General features: G+C 50.8%; 1 protein-coding gene across 1 annotated transcript; it reads right to left on the reverse strand.

The window, feature by feature from the left end:
• Positions 1–7,615: 7,615 nt before the first annotated feature.
• On the reverse strand, positions 7,616–19,066 carry CST6 (cystatin E/M). Its single transcript, XM_038765067.1, has 4 exons — positions 18,980–19,066; positions 17,089–17,359; positions 13,920–14,045; positions 7,616–7,870 (listed from the first exon to the last, which is right to left on the reverse strand). The coding sequence occupies exons 1-4, from the start codon at positions 19,012–19,014 to the stop codon at positions 7,781–7,783; spliced, it is 522 nt and encodes a 173-aa protein (XP_038620995.1). The 5' UTR covers positions 19,015–19,066; the 3' UTR covers positions 7,616–7,780.
• Positions 19,067–19,642: the final 576 nt, after the last annotated feature.

A 19,642-nucleotide genomic window follows, 5' to 3' on the forward strand; every position in this document is an offset into this window, starting at 1 on the left:
CAAATGCCATCAATCAATCAATCAATTGTATTTATTGAGTGCTTACTGTGTGCAGAGCACTGTACTAAGCGCTTGGGAAGTACAAGTTGGCAACATACAGAGACGGTCCCTACCCAACAGTGGGCAGAGACAGAGAACCCAACCAAACATATTAACAAAATAAAATAAATAGAATAGATATGTACAAGTAAAATAAATAGAGTAATAAATATGTACAAACATATACATCAATCAATCAATCAGTCATATTTGTTGAGCGTTTACTGTGTGCAGAGCACTGGACTAAGCACTTGGGAAGTCCAAGTTGGCAACATCTAGAGACAGTCCCTACCCAACAGTGGGCAGAGACAGAGAACACAACCAAACATATTAACCAAATAAAATAAAGAGAATACATATGTACAAGCAAAATAAATAAATAAATAAAAAGAGTAATAAATATGTACAAACATATACATCAATCAATCAATCAATCGTATTTATTAAGCGCTTACTGTGTGCAGAGCACTGGACTAAGCGCTTGGGAAGTCCAAGTTGGCAACATCTAGAGATGGTCCCAACCCAACAGTGGGCAGAGACAGAGAACACAACCAAATATATTAACAAAATAAAATAAAGAGAATAGATATGTACAAGTAAAATAAATAAATAGAGTAATAAATATGTACAAACATATACATCAATCAATCAATTGTATTTATTGAGCACTTACTGTGTGCACAGCACTGTACTAACCGCTTGGGAAGTACAAGCTGGCAACATCTAGAGACGGTCCCTACCCAACAGCGGGCAGAGACGGAGAACACAACCAAACATACTAACAAAATAAAATGAATAGAATAGATATGTACAAGCAAAATAAATAAATAGAGTAATAAACATGTACAAACATATACATCAATCAATCGTATTTATTGAGCGCTTACTGTGTGCAGAGCACTGGACTAAGCGCTCGGGAAGTCCAAGTTGGCAACATCTAGAGACGGTCCCTACCCAACTGTGGGCAGAGACAGAGAACACAACCGAACATATTAACAAAATAAAATGAATAGACTAGATATGTACAAGTAAAATATATAAATAGAGTAATAAATATGTACACATATATATTTATATATATATATATACAAGTAAAAGTAAAATAAATATATATGTATATATATATATGTATATATATGTGTATGTATATATATATATACAAGTACAAGTAAAATAAATAGAGTAATAGATACGTACATATGTATATATATGTATATATATATGTATGTATATATATATATATGTACATATATATATGTGTGTGTGTGTGTGTGTGTGTGTGTGTATATATATATATATACATATATATATATATATATATATATATATATATATATATATATATATATATATATATATATATATATATATATACAGGACAAATGCCTGTCAAATGCCTGACAAATGCCTTAACAAATGCCATCGTTACTAAATGACCACGTCAGGACGTAAACATAGCAGCCGTCCAACAGCCAGGTTGCCAACAGGCCTCCGCAAGTAGTCACAGGTCGCGGGACAAACGGATGAAGTAATCCCGGGTCAGCTCCAGATGATCCGGCCTCCCAAATCAATCAATCGTATTTATTGAGCGCTTACTGTGTGCAGAGCACTGGACTAAAGAGTCCCAAAGAGACGTCACAGCCCACACAGGACACCGTGCGCACGGGGGAATAGAATGACTCCCCCTTTCTAGGCCGTGAGCCCGCTGTCGGGTAGGGACCGTCTCTAGATGTTGCCAACTTGGACTCCCCAAGCGCTTAGTACAGTGCTCTGCACACAGTAAGCGCTCGATAAGAAGCAGCGTGGCTCAGTGGAAAGAGCTGCACCCAGTAAGTGCTCAATAAATACGATTGATTGGTGATTGATTGGAAAGAGTGCGGGCTTTGGAGTCAGGGGTCATGGGTTCGAATCCCGGCTCTGCCAATTGTCGGCTGCGTGGCTTTGGGCAAGTCACTTCACTTCTCTGGGCCTCAGTTCCCTCATCTGGAAAATGGGGATGAAGACTGGGAGCCCCCCGTGGGACAACCGGATCACCGTGTAACCTCCCCAGCGCTTAGAACAGTGCTTTGCACATAGTAAGCGCTTAATAAATGCTGTCACCATCATCATCATCACTTAGCTGGGTGACTTTGGGCAAGTCACTTCACTTCTCTGGGCCTCAGTTCCCGCATCTGTAAAATGGGGATTAAGACTGTGAGCCCCCCGTGGGACAACCTGATCACCATGTAACCTCCCCAGCGCTTAAAACAGTGCTTTGCACATAGTAAGCACTTAATAAATGCTATCATCATCATCATCATCATCACTTGTCAGCTGTGTGACTTTGGGCAAGTCACTTCACTTTTCTGGGCCTCAGTTCCCTCATCTGTAAAATGGGGATGAAGACTGTGAGCCCCCCGTGGGACAACCTGATCACCGTGTAACCTCCCCAGCGCTTAGAACAGTGCTTTGCACATAGTAAGTGCTTAATAAATGCTATCATCATCATCATCATCACTTGTCAGCTGTGTGACTTTGGACAAGTCACTTCACTTCTCTGGGCCTCAGTTCCCTCATCTGGAAAATGGGGATGAAGACTGTGAGCCCCCAGTGGGACCACCTGATCACCTTGTAACCTCCCCAGCACTTAGAACACTGCTTTGCACATAGTAAGCGCTTAATAAAGAGAGAAGCAGCATGGCTCAGTGGGAAAAGCTCGGGCTTTGGAGTCAGAGGTCGTGGGTTCAAATCTAGGCTCCACCACTTGTCAGCTGGGTGACTTTGGGCAAGTCACTTCACTTCTCAGGGCCTCAGTTCCCTCATCTGGAAAATGGGGATTAATTTGGGAAAATGGGGAACCTGATCACCGTGTAACCTCCCCAGCGCTTAGAACAGTGCTTTGCACATAGTAAGTGCTTAATTAATGCTGTCATCATCATCATCACTTGTCAGCTGTGTGACTTTGGTTACGTCATTTCACTTCTCCGTGCCTCAGTTCCCTCATCTGGAAAATGGGGGTGAAGACTGGGACCCCCCCGTGGGACAACCTGATCACTGTGTAAACTCCCCCGTGCTTAGAACAGTGCTTTGCACATAGTAAGCGCTTAATTAATGCTGTCATCATCATCATCACTTGTCAGCTGTGTGACTTTGGGCAAGTCACTTCACTTCTCTGGGCCTCAGTTCCCTCATCTGGAAAATGGGGATGAAGACTGGGAGCCCCCAGTGGGACAACCTGATCACCGTGTAACCTCCCCAGCGCTTAGAACAGTGCTTTGCACATAGTAAGTGCTTAATAAATGCCATTATTATTATTATTATTGTTCTCTGGGCCTCAGTTCCCTCATCTGTAAAATGGGGATGAAGACTGTGAGCCCCCAGTGGGACAACCTGATCACCGTGTAACCTCCCCAGCGCTTAGAACAGTGCTTTGCACATAGTAAGCGCTTAATAAAGAGAGAAGCAGCATGGCTCAGTGGGACAAGCCTGGGCTTTGGAGTCAGAGGTCGTGGGTTCAAATCCAGGCTCCACCGCTTGTCAGCTGGGTGACTTTGGGCAAGTCACTTCACTTCTCTGGGCCTCAGTTCCCTCATCTGTAAAATGGGGAAGAAGACTGTGAGCCCCACGTGGGACAACGTGACCACCTTGTACCCCCCCAGTGCTTAGGACAGTGCTTTGCACATAGTAAGCGCTTAATAAATGCCATTATTATTATTATTATTATTATTATTATTATTATTATTATAGTAAGCGCTTAACAAATACCATCATTATTATTATTCTTAGACAGCTCCAACTGATGGGTCAAAGCCCGCAGCGAGCTACCCTCCGTCCCTGTCCCACGGGGGGCTCATAGTTTAAGGAGGAAGGACAGCAAGCATTTCCTCCCCAATTTACAGAGGAGAAAACTGAGGCACAGAGACACGAAGTGACTCGGCCAAGGTCACGCGGCAGGTAAAGGGCAGAGCCGGGATTAGAACTCAGATCTTTTGAGTCCCAGGCCCAACCTGTTTCCAGTGGGCGGCACTCATCTCTCCGACTGGCCGCCTACGGGGATGGGGGTTGGATTAATCACTTTTTCCTCATTCCCTGGGAGTGTCTGTTGATACACGGCGGTGAGTACATGGGAAAATGTGGGAATACTTGTATATCCCTTGGGGGGGTGTGTGCGTGTGTGTGTACGCGAGCACGCGCAAAGCTGTGTCATGGGTGATGTCCCGTGATCATCATCATCATCATCAATCGTATTTATTGAGCGCTGACTATGTGCAGAGCACTTTACTAAGCGCTTGGGAAGTACAAATTGGCAACATATCATCATCATCATCATCAGTCGTATTTATTGAGCGCTTACTATGTGCAGAGCACTGTACTAAGCGCTTGGGAAGTACAAATTGGCAACATATCATCATCATCAATCGTATTTATTGAGCGCTGACTATGTGCAGAGCACTTTACTAAGCGCTTGGGAAGTCCAAGTTGGCAACATATCATCATCATCATCAGTCGTATTTATTGAGCGCTTACTATGTGCAGAGCACTGTACTAAGCGCTTGGGATGTACAAATTGGCAACACATAGAGACAGTCCCTACCCAACAGTGGGCTCACAGTCTAAAAGGGGGAGACAGAGAACAAAACCAAACATACTAACACAATAAAATAAATAGAATAGATATGTACAAGTAAAATAAATAGAGTAATAAATATGTATAAACATATATACATATATATAGGTGCTGTGGGGAAGGGAAGGAGGTAAGATGGGGGGATGGAGAGGGGGACGAGGGGGAGAGGAAGGAAGGGGCTCAGTCTGGGAAGGCCTCCTGGAGGAGGAGTGACGATCGAAAAGGGTCCCAGCCTCATTCCGCAGCCTGCACGTGTGCACCCTTGGAACAGTTAGAGAAGCAGCGTGGCTCAGTGGAAAGAGCCCGGGCTTTGGAGTCAGAGGTCATGGGTTCAAATCCCGGCTCCACCAATTGTCAGCTGGGTGACTTTGGGCAAGTCACTTCACTTCTTTGGGCCTCAGTTCCCTCATCTGGAAAATGGGGGTGAAGACTGGGAGCCCCCCGTGGGACAACCTGATCACTGTGTAACCTCCCCAGCGCTTAGAACAGTGCTTTGCACATAGTAAGCGCTTCATAAATGCCATCATTATTATTATTACCTCACCTGCGAAATGGGGATTAAGACTGTGAGCCCCCTGTGGGACAACCTCATCACCTTGTAACCTCCCCAGCGCTTAGAACAGTGCTCTGCACATAGCAAGCGCTTCATAAATGCCATCGTTATTATTATTACCTCACCTGTAAAACGGGCATTAAGACTGTGAGCCCCCCGTGGGACAACCTCATCATCTTATAACCTCTCCAGCGCTTAAAACAGTGCTTTGCACATAGTAAGCGCTTAATAAATGCCATCATTATTATTATTCTGACTCTCAGGCCCGGGCTTTGCCTGGAGAGAAGCAACGTGGCTCAGTGGAAAGAGCCCGGGCTTTGGAGTCAGAGGTCATGGGTTCAAATCCCGCTTCTGTCAATTGTCAGCTGTGGGACTTTGGGCAAGTCGCTTCACTTCTCTGGGCCTCATCTGGAAAATGGGGATGAAGACTGGGAGCCCCCCGTGGGACAACCTGATCACCTTGTAAGCTCCCCAGTGCTTAGAACAGTGCTTTGCACATACGAAGCGCTTAATAAATGTCATCATTATTATACCTAGTAAGCGCTTAATAAACGCCATTATTCATTCATTCACCCTGGACCCCAAATCCCGCCATCCTAAGCCAAGGGGAGAGCTGTGAAAGCCATCTTAAGCCCGAGACAAGAACGGGAGCCAGAGGAAAGATTTCCTCGTTGATCCTAGGTTGGGCGGGAGTCTTTTCCCGTCCCAGGACCTTGCCTTCCTCCTCCTCCTCCTCCTCCTCCTCCCTCAATCAATCATTGAGTGTTTATTGAGTGCTTACAATGTGCAGAGCACTGGACCCAACAGAAGCAGCGTGGCTCAGCGGAAGGAGCCCGGGCTTCGGAGTCAGAGGTCGTCGGCTCAAATCCCGGCTCCGCCAATTGCCAGGCGGGTGACCTTGGGCAAGTCACTTCACTTCTCTGGGCCTCAGTTCCCTCATCTGGAAAATGGGGACGAAGACCGTGAGCCCCCCCCCGTGGGACAACCTGATCACCTTGTAACCTCCTCGGTGCTTAGAACAGTGCTTGGCACATAGTAAGCGCTTAATAAATGCCATCATTATTATTATTAATAATAATGTCCTACTGTGAGCCCACTGTTGGGTAGGGACTGTCTCTATATGTTGCCAACTTGTACTTCCCAAGCGCTTAGTACAGTGCTCTGCACACAGTAAGCGCTCAATAAATATGATTGATGATTAAGGCATTATTATTATCAAGGCCCTACTGAGAGCTCACCTCCTCCAGGAGGCCTTCCCACACTGAGCCCCTTCCTTCCTCTCCCCCTCGTCCCCCTCTCCATCCCCCCATCTTACCTCCTTCCCTTCCCCACAGCACCTATATATATGTATATATGTTTATACATATTTATTACTCTATTTATTTTACTTGTACATATCTATTCTATTTATTTTATTTTGTCAGTATGTTTGGTTTTGTTCTCTGTCTCCCCCTTTTAGACTGTGAGCCCACTGTTGGGTACGGACCGTCTCTATATGTTGCCAACTTGGACTTCCCAAGCGCTTAGTCCAGTGCTCTGCACACAGTAAGCGCTCAATAAATACGATTGATGATGATGATGTCTCCCCCTCTTAGACTGTGAGCCCACTGTTGGGTAGGGACCGTCTCTATGTGTTGCCAACTTGGACTTCCCAAGCACTTAGTCCAGTGCTCCGCACACAGTAAGCGCTCAATAAATACGATTGATGATGATGATGATGATGATGTCTCCTCCTTCTAGCCTGTGAGCCCACTGTTGGGTAGGGACCGTCTCTATATGTTGCCAACTTGGACTTCCCAAGCGCTTAGTCCAGTGCTCTGCACACAGTAAGTGCTCAATAAATACGATTGATGATGATGATGATGATGTCTCCCCCTTTTAGACTGTGAGCCCACTGTTGGGTAGGGACCGTCTCTATATGTTGCCAACTTGGACTTCCCAAGCGCTTAGTCCAGTGCTCCGCACACAGTAAGTGCTCAATAAATACGATTGATGATGATGATGATGTCTCCCCCTTTTAGACTGTGAGCCCACTGTTGGGTAGGGACCGTCTCTATGTGTTGCCAACTTGGACTTCCCAAGCGCTTAGTCCAGTGCTCCGCACACAGTAAGCGCTCAATAAATACGATTGATCATGATTATTCTGTCAGCCTCGATGCATTTTGCGCCGCTCTTCCCCTCAGGCTCAGGGTCTGGAGGCGAGGACTTGGCGTCCCTGAGGTGGGGGATCGCAGCCCCCCGCTCGGCCCCCAAGATGATGTGTTGCCAATTTGTACTTCCCAAGCGCTTAGTCCAGTGCTCTGCACATAGTAAGCGCTCAATAAATACGATTGATGATGATGATGATGATGATGATGAGAGCAGAGTAGCAGCCCCAGGCTGGAGGTCACGAAGACACACGGACGGCGGAGGCTGGCAAAGCGGGGTGTTTATTGAGCCAGGGAAGGCCTGCCCACGTCGTCCCCTTAACCCCAAGGAGATTCCCATCCTACATCTCCCGTCCTCCCAGAAAGACCTTCCTCCCCCACGGCCTCCCGGCGGTCCAGCGTCCGTGACCTCCCGTCGAGGCGGAGGAGGAGGGCTCACTGAGAGACCGGAGCGCAGTTCTGCTTCAGCAGGTGCATCTCTTGCTTCCAAGGGACAACGAGGACCTCAAAGTCACACTGCAGTTTCTGCGGAGACAAGACGTCGAGGGGATGGGAGGGTTGAGGAGGGGGTTTCTCCAATCCCTCCCTTCCGGGGCTCCTTCTCCCCCGTGGCAGGCCTCCCCTCCTCCTGTTTCCCCCTCCCGCTGGCTTCTCTAACCCCGGCCCTCCGGGACCCGGTGCCCAGGTTGTCCCACAGTCTTCACCCCCATTTTACAGATGAGGGAACTGAGGCCCAGAGAAGTGAAGTGACTCGGCCAAAGTCACGCCGCTGACAATGGGCAGAGCTGGGATTTGAACCCATGACCTCTGACTCCAAAGCCCGGGCTCTTTCCACTGAGCCACATTAGCCCCCCGTGGGACAACCTGATCACCTTGGAACCTCCCCAGCACTTAGAGCAGTGCTTTGCACATAGTAAGTGCTTAATAAGTGCCATTATTATTATTATTATTATTATTATTATTATTACTAATAATAATTAGGGTTAGGGTTAGGGTGGGGAGCCAGGGTGCTTCCCAACTGGCTCTTGTTTTCCGGGAGGAGGGGAGAAAAACATAATCAGGCCGTTTTCTCTTTGAATCCACGTTCCCGTGGCGACGATGAGGCAGCGTTGCTCAGTGGACAGAGCCCGGGCATGGGTTCAAATTCTGCCTCCGCCACTTGTCAGCTTCTAGACTGTGAGCCCACTGTTGGGTAGGGACTGTCTCTATAAGTTGCCAGCTTGTACTTCCCAAGCGCTTAGTACAGTGCTCTGCACACAGTAAGTGCTCAATAAATCCGATTGACTGATCGATTGATTGTCAGCTGGGTGACTTCGGGCAGGTCACTTCACTTCTCTGGGCCTCAGTGACCTCATCTGGAGAACGGGGACTAAGGCTGCGAGTCCCCCGTGGGACAACCTGATCACCTTGTAACCTCCCCAGTGCTTAGAACAGCGCTTTGCACATAGTGAGCGCTTAATAAATGCCATCGTTATTGTTATTAATGATCAATCAATCAATCGTATTTATTGAGCGCTTACTGTGTGCAGAGCACTCTACTAAGCGCTTGGGAAGTGCAAGTTGGCAACATACAGAGACGGTCCCTACCCAACAGCGGGCTCACAGTCTAGAAGGGGGAGACAAAGAACAAAACAAAACATTCTAACAAAATAAAATAAATAGAGTAGTAAACACAGACACAGTAGTATATATACTGCTCTATTTTATTTGTACCTATAATCTATTTATTTTATTTTGTTAGTATGTTTTGTTTTGTTCTTTGTCTCCCCCTTCTATACCGTATATATATATCCCCCAGCATTCAGAACAGTGCTTGGCACACACTCACTCATTCATTCGTATTTATTGAGCGCTTACTGTGTGCAGAGCACTGGACGAAGCGCTTGGGAAGTACAAGTTGGCAACATATCAATCGTATTCATTGAGCGCTTACTGTGTGCAGAGCACTGTACTGATGAGCCCTCCCCAGCCTCTACGGCCTGGCCGGGCCCGAAGACATCCCGCTACCGTTCAATCGTATTTACCGAGCGCTCACTGTGTGCGGAGTCCAGCGCTTTGCACACAGTAAGCGCTCAATAAATACGATTGATCATCATCAATCGTATTTATTGAGCGCTTACTGTGTGCAGAGCACTGGACTAAGCGCTTGGGAAGTACAAATTGGCATGGCTCAGTGGAAAAGAGCATGGGCTTTGGAGTCAGAGGTCACGGGTTCAAATCCCGGCTCCGCCACTTGTCAGCTGGGTGACTTTGGGCAAGTCACTTCACTCCTCTGGTCCTCAGTTCCCTCATCTGTAAAATGGGGATGAAGACTGGGAGCCCCCCATGGGACAACTTGATCAGCGCTTAGAACGGTGCTTTGCACGTAGTAAGCGCTTAATAAATGCCATTATTATTATAGAGAGATGATGATGACGATGCGGAGCACCGTACTAGGCGCTGGGGAAGTCCAAGTTGGCAACCTGGAGAAACGGTCCCTACCCAACAACGGGTGACCAGCCCGACGGCTCCAGGACACCTCCCCGCCTCGGGATTTTCCGGATCCGTCCGGGGGTTGGCGGGAGTATACACTCACTCCCTTGGTGACTTCATTCGCTCCCACGGCTTCAACTATCATCTCTACGCTGATGACACCCAGATCTCCATCTCTGCCCCTGCTCTCTCCCCCTCCCTCCGGGCTCGCATCTCCTCCTGCCTTCAGGACATCTCCATCTGGATGTCCGCCCGCCACCTGAAGCTCAACATGTCGAAGACTGAGCTCCTTGTCTTCCCTCCCAAACCTTGTCCTCTCCCTGACTTTCCCATCTCTGTTGACGGCACTACCATCCTTCCCGTCTCACGAGCCCGCAACCTTGGTGTCATCCTCGACTCCGCTCTCTCATTCACCCCTCACATCCAAGCCGTCACCAAAACCTGCCGGTCTCAGCTCCGCAACATTGCCAAGACCCGCCCTTTCCTCTCCATCCCAACCGCTACTCTGCTCGTTCAAGCTCTCATCCTATCCCGTTTGGACTACTGCACTAGCCTTCTCTCTGATCTCCCATCCTCGTGTCTCTCTCCACTTCAATCCATACTTCATGCTGCTGCCCGGATTATCTTTGTCCAGAAACGCTCTGGGCATATTACTCCCCTCCTCAAAAATCTCCAGTGGCTACCAATCAATCTGCGCATCAGGCAGAAACTCCTCACCCTGGGCTTCAAGGCTGTCCATCCATCCATCCATCCCCTGGCCCCCTCCTACCTCCCCTCCCTTCTCTCCTTCTCCAGCCCAGCCCGCACCCTCCGCTCCTCCACCGCTAATCTCCTCACCGTACCTCGCTCTCGCCCGTCCCGCCGTCGACCCCCGGCCCACGTCATCCCCCGGGCCTGGATTGCCCCCAATCCCTCTGCCCCTCCGCCAAGCTGGCTCTCTTCCTCCCTTCAAGGCCCTGCGGAGAGCTCACCTCCTCCAGGAGGCCTTCCCAGACTGAGCCCCTTCTTTCCTCTCCCCCTCGTCCCCCTCTCCATCCCCCCATCTTACCTCCTTCCCTTCCCCACAGCACCTGTATAGATGTATATATGGTTGTACATATTTATTACTCTATTTATTTATTTATTTATTTTACTTGTACATTTCTATCCTATTTTTCTGTTGGTATGTTTGGTTCTGTTCTCTGTCTCCCCCTTTTAGACTGTGAGCCCACTGTTGGGTAGGGACTGTCTCTATGTGTTGCCAATTTGTACTTCCCAAGCGCTTAGTACAGTGCTCTGCACATAGTAAGCACTCAATAAATACGATTGATTGATTGATTGATTGAGGCGCCCGTCCAGGCCCATCCCACCGCCCCCTCACCCTTCCGAGTCACGCAATCCTGCAGCCACCCGCCCCACCTCTCGACGCCGGTCTCGGGGCTGAGTCAGAATCCCGACTGTCTTCCCGCCTGGGCTCTCGGAGCGGCCCTGCCTCTCCCAACCCCGGCCCAACCGGCCAGCCTGGCCGGTTTTGGCTGCACCCTGTCCCGTGGGCACCCCGGAGGAGGGTGAAGACTGGGGTGCCTCAGCCCTGGACCAAGCCCGGTGACCCAAGTAGCCTACTCGGAGACCATCATGGGGCCCAGGCCAAAGCACTCGAACCAGGATGCTCAGAGTTTGAAAAGTTTCTCTTCCACCGTAATTTGGTGCTGTGACTCGGATGACAACGCTCGACGATGGTCCGGAGCGGTCCATCTCTCAGCGACCCTCAAGTGCAACCGCCGAGCCCAGCCCGCACCCTCCGCTCCTCCGCCGCTAATCTCCTCACCGTTAGGCCTCGTTCTCGCCTGTCCCGCCGTCGACCCCCGGCCCACGTCATCCCCCGGGCCTCGAATGCCCTCCCTCTGCCCATCCGCCAAGCACGCTCTCTTCCTCCCTTCAAGGCCCTGCTGAGAGCTCACCTCCTCCAGGAGGCCTTCCCAGACTGAGCCCCTTCCTTCCTCTCCCCCTCGTCCCCCTCTCTATCCCCCCCATCTTACCTCCTTCCTTTCCCCACAGCACCTGCGTATATGTATATACGTTTGTACATATTTATTACTCTATTTATTTATTTATTTTACTTGTACATATCTATTCTATTTATTTTATTTTGTTAGTATGTTTGGTTTTGTTCTCTGTCTCCCCCTTTTAGACTGTGAGCCCAATGCTGGGTAGGGACTGTCTCTATATGTTGCCAATTTGTACTTCCCAAGCGCTTAGTACAGTGCTCTGCACATAGTAAGCGCTCAATAAATATGATTGATTGATTGATTGATTGAGTGGGGAGGGGAGGCACTGAGGCACAGGGAAATCAATCAATCAATCGTAATTATTGAGCGCTTACTGAGTGCAGAGCGCTGTACTAAGTGTTTCACAGGGACTGGCCCGAGATCTGAGTGAGATATCTCCCCTCCCCACAGAGATCTCAGCTGCTGAGCGGTGGGGACGGGGTCCGGCGAGGGAAGAGGATGAGCTCACTGGGGGCATCAGCGTAATAGTAGCCTTCTAGACTGGGAGCCCGTTGTCGGGTAGGGACCGTCTCTATATGCTGCCAACTTGGACTTCCCAAGCGCTTGGGACAGTAAGTGCTCAATAAATGCGATTGAATGAATGAATGAATGAATAGTAGCGGTATCTGTTAAGCACTTACTATGTGCTTATAGACTGTGAGCCCGTTGTTGGGGTAGGGACCGTCTCTATATGTTACCAACTTGGACTTCCCAAGTGCTTGGTCCGGTGCTCTGCACACAGTAAGCGCTCAATAAATATGATTGAATGAATGAATGTTGGGTAGGGACCGTCTCTATATGTTGCCGACTTGGACTTCCCAAGCGCTTGGTCCAGTGCTCTGCACACAGTAAGCGCTCAATTAATTCGATTGAATGAATGAATGCATAGTAGCGGTATCTGTTAAGCACTTACTACGTGCTTCTAGACTGTGAGCCCGTTGTTGGGGTAGGGACCGTCTCTATAAGTTGCCAACTTGGACTTCCCAAACGCTTGGTCCAGTGCTCTGCACATAATAAGCGCTCAATAAATATGATTGAATGAATGAATGTTGGGTAGGGACCGTCTCTATATGTTGCCGACTTGGACTTCCCAAGCGCTTGGTCCAGTGTTCTGCACACAGTAAGCGCTCAATAAATACAATTGATGATAGTAGTGGTATCTGTTAAGCACTTACTACGTGCTTCTAGACTGTGAGCCCGTTGTTGGGGTAGGGACCGTCTCTATATGTTGCCAACTTGGACTTCCCAAGCACTTGGTCCAGTGCTCTGCACACAGTAAGCGCTCAATAAATTCAATTGAATGAATGAATGCATAGGAGCGGTATCTGTTAAGCACTTACTACGTGCTTCTAGAGTGTGAGCCCACTGTTGGGTAGGAACCGTCTCTATAAGTTGCCAATTTGGACTTCCCAAGCGCTTGGTCCAGTGCTCTGCACACAGTAAGCGCTCAATAAATACGATTGAATGAATGCCAAGCACCGTTCTAAGCGTTGGGGCAGATACAAGGTAATAGGGTTGGACACAGTCCCCGTGCCACACGGGGCTCCCGGTCTTAATCTCCATTTTACAGCTGAGGTAACTGAGGCACAGGGAATCAATCAATCAATCAATCGAGCGCTTACTGTGTGCAGAGCACTGTACTGTTTCACAGGGAAGTGAAGTGACTGGTCCAAGGTCTCACAGCAGACATGCGGCAGAACTGGGATTAGAACTCAAGTCCTCTGACATCCACGGCCCCCTCTTACCGGCCGGGTTTGAGGCCTCGGAGCAACCATCCCTCCACCGGGCACAAAACGGGCCTCTTGCCACGGCCTCAGCAGAGCGGCCCTTACCCGGGAGTTTTGGGGTGAATCCCAGATTTCCCCCAATCCAGGCTCCGGGCCCGCAGGGAAGGTTCGCTGAAGGGCCGGCGGGACGGGAAACCCGCTCCGGGATTCCGGCGGGTGGTTACAATTATCGGGACGGCGGAGTTACGGGGCCCAACCGTAAGCGCTCGGGATTGATAAAGGGCCCGTTCCGACCGCGGGACTGCCCCCATTCCCGATCACGGATCGGTTTTCCTCTTGGTTGCTTACCTCCTGGTCCGAGCCCAGGGCGAAGGGACAGGTGGTGAGATCCGTATGGTTCTCCAAGACTTGGTTCTTCCGGCAGGATGTGTTTCCCAGCTCCACCGTCAAGTAGTATTTGACGCCGGCCACCAGCTAGACACGCGGCAGAATTCATTCATTCAATCGCACTGATTGAGCGCCTATTGTGTGCACAGCATTCATTCATTCATTCAATCGTATTTATTGAGTGCTTACTGTGTGCAGAGCGCTGTACTAGGCGCATGGGAAGTACAAGTTGGCGACATATAGAGACGGCCCCTACCCGACAACGGGCTCACGGGCTAAAAGCAGCGTGGCTCAGTAGGAAAGAGCCCGGGCTTTGGAGTCAGAGGCCATGGGTTCAAATCCCGGCTCCGCCAATTGTCAGCTGGGTGACTTTGGGCAAGTCGCTTCACTTCTCCGGGCCTCAGTTCCCTCATCTGTAAAATGGGGATTGAGACTGTGAGCCCCATGAGGGACAACCTGATAATCTTGTAACCTCCCCAGCGCTTAGAACGGTGCTTTGCACATAGTAAGCGCTTAATAAATGCCATTATTATTATTATTATTAAAAGAGAAGCAGCGTGGCTCAGTGGAAAGAGCCCGGGCTTTGGAGGCAGAGGTCATGGGTTCAAATCCCGACTCCACCACCTGTCAGCTGTGTGACTTTGGGAAAGTCACTTAACTTCTCTGTGCCTCAGTTACCTCATCTGTAAAATGGAGATTAAGACTGTGAGCCCCCAATGGGACAACCTCATCACCTTGTAACCTCCCCAGCACTTAGAACAGTGCTTTGCACATAGTAAGTGCTTAATAAATGCTATTATTATTAGAACAGTGATGATGATGATGATGATGACAGCATTTATTAAATGCTTACTATGTGCAAAGCACTGTTCTAAGCGCTGGGGAGGTTACACAGTGCTTTGCACATAGTAAGCACTTAACAAATGCCATCATTATCCTTATTATTATTATTCTTAAAAGGGGGAGACAGACAACAAAATAAAACATGTGGAGACGGGTGTTGTCAGAATAAATAGAATTAAAGCTAAAGGTACAGCATTAACAAAATAAATCAAAGAGTAAATATGTACCAGTACAATAAATAGAGTGATAAATCTGTACAAACTGTGCTGTGGGGAGGGGAAGGAGGTAGGGTGGGTGGGTGGGGAGGAGGAGAGGAAAAAGGGGGCTCAGTCTGGGAAGGCCTCCTGGAGGAGGTGGGATCTCAGTAGGGCTTTGAAAGGAGGAAGACAGCTACACTTCACTTCACTTCTCTGTGCCTCAGTTACCTCATCTGTAAAATGGGGGTGAAGACTGTGAGCCCCCCGTGGGACAACCTGATCACCTTGTAAGCTCCCCAGCGCTTAGAACAGTGCTTGGCACATAGTAAGCGCTTAAAAAGTGCCATCATTATCCCCTTCTAGACTGTGAGCCCACTGTTGGGTAGGGACCGTCTCTATATGTTGCCAGCTTGGACTTCCCAAGCGCTTAGTACAGTGCTCTGCACATAGTAAGCGCTCGATAAATACGATTGAATGAATGAATGAATCAATCATATTTACTGAGCGCTTACTGTGTGCAGAGCACTGTACTAAGCGCTTTCCTCACCCCCCTCCCCCAGTTTCCCACTTCCAGCCCCCCATCCCTCCGGGGTGCCCTGGTCTCCTGCCCCAGGAGGGATTTCCCAATCCCGAGGTTGGAATCTCATTAAACTCTCCGCCTAAGCTTGGATCGGTTAAGCCAGCGCGTCTAGGAGGGAAACAACAACAATAACAGGAAGGGTTGTGGTATTTGTCAAGCACTTACTACGTGCCTGGCACCGTACTAAGCGCAGGGGTGGATACGAGCAGATCAGGTTGGACACGGTCCCTGTCCCACGTGGGGCTCACAGACTTAAGACCCCTTTTACAGATGAGGGAACCGAGGCCCGGAGAAGTGAAATGACTTGCCCACGGTCACGCAGTCATGGGATTAGAACCCGTGACTTCGTGACTTCCAGCGCTCGCTCTAATAATAATAATAATAATACACGCAGTCATGGGATTAGAACCCATGACTTCATGAATTCCAGCGCTCGCTCTAATAATAATAATAAGAATGGTATTTGTTAAGCGCTTACTATTTGCAAAGCACTGTTCTAGGCGTTGTGGGTTTAAATCCCGGCTCTGCCAATTGTCAGCTGTGTGACTTCGGGCAAGTCACTTCACTTCTCTGGGCCTCAGTTACCTCATCTGTAAAATGGGGATTAAGACTGTGAGCCCCACGTGGGACAACTTGATTACCTTGTATCTAACCCAGCGCTTACAACAGTGCTCGGCACATAGCAAGCGCTTAGCAAATACCATTATTATTATTATTAGAAGTAGTGTGGCTCAATGGAAAGAGCACGGACTTTGGAGTCAGAGGTCACGGGTTCAAATGCCAGCTCCGCCACTTGTCAGCTGTGTGACTTTGGGTGAGTCACTTCACTTCTCTGGGCCTCAGTTCCCTCATCTGGAAAATGGGGATTAAGACTGTGAGCCCCCTTGGGACAACCTGATCATCATCATCATCAATCATATTCATTGAGCGCTTACTATGTGCAGAGCACTGTACTAAGCGCTTGGGAAGTACAAATTGGCAACATATAGAGACAGTCCCTACCCAACAGTGGGCTCACAGTCTAAAAGGGGGAGACAGAGACCAAACATACTAACAAAATAAAATAAATAGAATAGATATGTACCTGATCACCTGATCACCTTGTAACCTCCCCAGCGCTTAGAACAGTGCTTTGCACATAGTAAGCGCTTAACAAATACCATTATTATTATTATTATTATCCCCGGCGGGCGGTCAGAGCGAACAGCGGGCGCCTTGCTCGCCTGGGTCCTTTCCTGGCTTCTCCCACCTCCCTCGCTGCCCCTCTGCCCTGAGTGTGGGGTCTGTTCTCTCCGGTCGTCAGGCCCAACAATCAATCAATCAGTTGTATTTATCGAGCGTTTGCTGTGTGCAGAGCACTGGACTAAGCACTTAACCAACCCTCGCCCCCCAAGGGTCCCCTCCAAGGCGGAGAGGCCTTCTCCTGAAGCCCTCACACCTTCGGGAGCCCCTGGGGACCCCCGTGGGCTCAGAGCCCCCTCGGGAGCCCCCCGCCGCCCGGGCCGCTCACCTGGCTCTGGGCCTTGAGCACTTTGACCGGCCGGAAATAGTAGAGGCTGTTGCTGGCCTGGTTGTACTTGGCCACGACGTCGCGGGCCAGCTTCTGCACCTCCGGGTCGGTGACGGCCAGGTCCCGCCGGCCGCCCAGGAGGTTGGGCCGGACGGTGCCCGGGTCGGCGGCGGGGACCTCCTGCGCCCAGGAGGCGGCGGGCAGGGCCAGCAGCAGGGAGAAGGCGGCGAGCAGGGGCACGGTCCCCATGACGCCCTGGCACGGCTCGGACCTGAGGAGATGATGATGGGCAGGTGATGATGGGCAGATGGGGAGCGGCCGCCCGGGGCCCGGCCTTTACCTGCTCCCTTAGCCCCGCCCCTCACCACAGGCACTGTCCATCAACCCAGGCCTTGCCCCTCTCCACAGGCACTGTCCATCAGCCCAGGCCTCGCCCCTCTCCACAGGCCTCGCCCCTCACCACAGGCCCCGGCCATCACCACAGGCCCCGTCCCTCACCTCAGGTGTCGCCCCTCACCCCAGGCCCCGTCCATCACTCCAGGCGTCGTCCCTCACCCCAGGCCCCGTCCATCACTCCAGGCCCCGTCCATCAGCCCAGGCCTTGTCCCTCACAACAGGCCCTGTCCATCAGCCCAGGCCCCGTCCATCACCCCAGGCGTCGCCCCTCCCCACAGGCCCCGTCCATCACCCCAGGCCCCATCCATCACTCCAGGTGTCGCCCCTCATCACAGGCCCCGTCCATCACCCCAGGCGTCGCCCCTCCCCACAGGCCCCGTCCATCACCCCAGGCCCCGTCCATCACCACAGGCCCTGTCCATCAGCCCAGGCCCCGTCCATAACCCCAGGCGTCGCCTCTCACCACAGGTCCCATCCATCACCCCAGGCCCCGTCCATCACTCCAGGCGTCGCCCCTCATCACAGGCCCCGTCCATTACCCCAGGCCCCGTCCCTCACCACAGGCCCTGTCCATCAGCCCAGGCCCCGTCCATCAGCCCAGGCCCCGTCCATAACCCCAGGCGTCACCTCTCACCACAGGTCCCATCCATCACCCCAGGCCCCGTCCATCACCACAGACCCCGTCCATCACTCCAGGCATCGCCCCTCATCACAGGCCCCGTCCATCATCATCATCAATCGCATTTATTGAGCGCTTACTATGTGCAGAGCACTGTACTAAGCGCTTGGGAAGTACAAATTGCCAACATGTAGAGACAGTCCCTACCCAACAGTGGGCTCACAGTCTAAAAGAAATAATAAGCGCTTAATAAGTGCCATCATTATTATTATTACAAAGTGATCAGGTTGTCCCACGGGGGGCTCACAGTCTTCATCCCCATTTTACAGACGAGGGAACTGAGGCCCAGAGAAGTGAAGTGACTTGCCCAGAGTCACACAGCTGACAATTGGCAGAGCCGGGATTTGAACCCATGGCCTCTGACTCCAAAGCCCGGACTCTTTCCACTGAGCCACGCTACAATAGCTGTAGGAGTTCACAAGGGCTAAAGCGAGGCCGTTTCCAAGTCAGACCTATGATTGCTTCAGCCGACAGTGGCATCAAAGGGTGGCTTGGGGGGGCTGGCTGATGGTTGCCCTCCAGACAACCAGTTAGCTCACTAAGCTCTCTCAGTGGAATTACGTCTTTTGGCTATTCATCATCATCATCATCAATTGTATTTATTGAGTGCTTACTATGTGCAGAGCACTGTACTAAGCACTTGGGAAGTACAAATTGGCAACATATAGAGACAGTCCCTACCCAACAGTGGGCTCACATCACCCCAGGCCCCATCCCTCACCACAGGCCTCGTCCATCAGCCCAGGCCCTGTCCATCACCACAGACCCCGTCCATCACCCCAGGCCCTGTCCATCACCCCAGGCCTCGCCCCTCACCCCAGGCCCCGTCCATCAGCCCAGGCCCCGTCCATCAGCAAAGGCCTCGCCCCTCACCACAGGCCCCGTCCATCACCAAAGGCCCTGTCCATCAGCCTAGGACTTGCCCCTCACACCAGGCCCTGTCCATCACCCCGGGCCCTGTCCATCACCCCAGGCCCCGCCTCTTTTCCTCAGGCCCCGCCCAGACGATCCTCAGGCCCCGCCCACCTATCGCCAGACCACGCCCCATTTTCCCCAGACCACGCCCCCTTTCCTCAGGCCCCCGCCCCTTTCCGTCAGACCGCGCCCCTCCCTCATGCCCCGCCCCTCCCGTCAGACCACGCCCCCTGTCCCTCAGGCCACGCCCCCTCCCTCCCCCTTCCCCTCCTCCCTCCTCCTCCTCCTCTGTCCCGCGCCTCTGCCCGGCCCCGGCTGAGTCATTTATTCATTCATTCATTCATTCATTCATTCATTCATTCAATCGTATTTACTGAGCTCTCACTGTGTGCAGAGCGCTGTACTAAGCGCTTGGTTAAACTCTTACTACGCGCCAAGCACTGTTCTAATCGCAGAGATAGATACAGGGGAATCAGGTTGTCCCATGTGGGGCTCCCAGCCTTCATCCCCATTTTACAGAGGAGGGAACTGAGGCCCAGAGAAGTGAAGTGACTGGCCCAAAGT

This window comes from Tachyglossus aculeatus, chromosome 22 (assembly GCF_015852505.1).
Source record: "Tachyglossus aculeatus isolate mTacAcu1 chromosome 22, mTacAcu1.pri, whole genome shotgun sequence".
Lineage (NCBI taxonomy): Eukaryota > Metazoa > Chordata > Mammalia > Monotremata > Tachyglossidae > Tachyglossus > Tachyglossus aculeatus.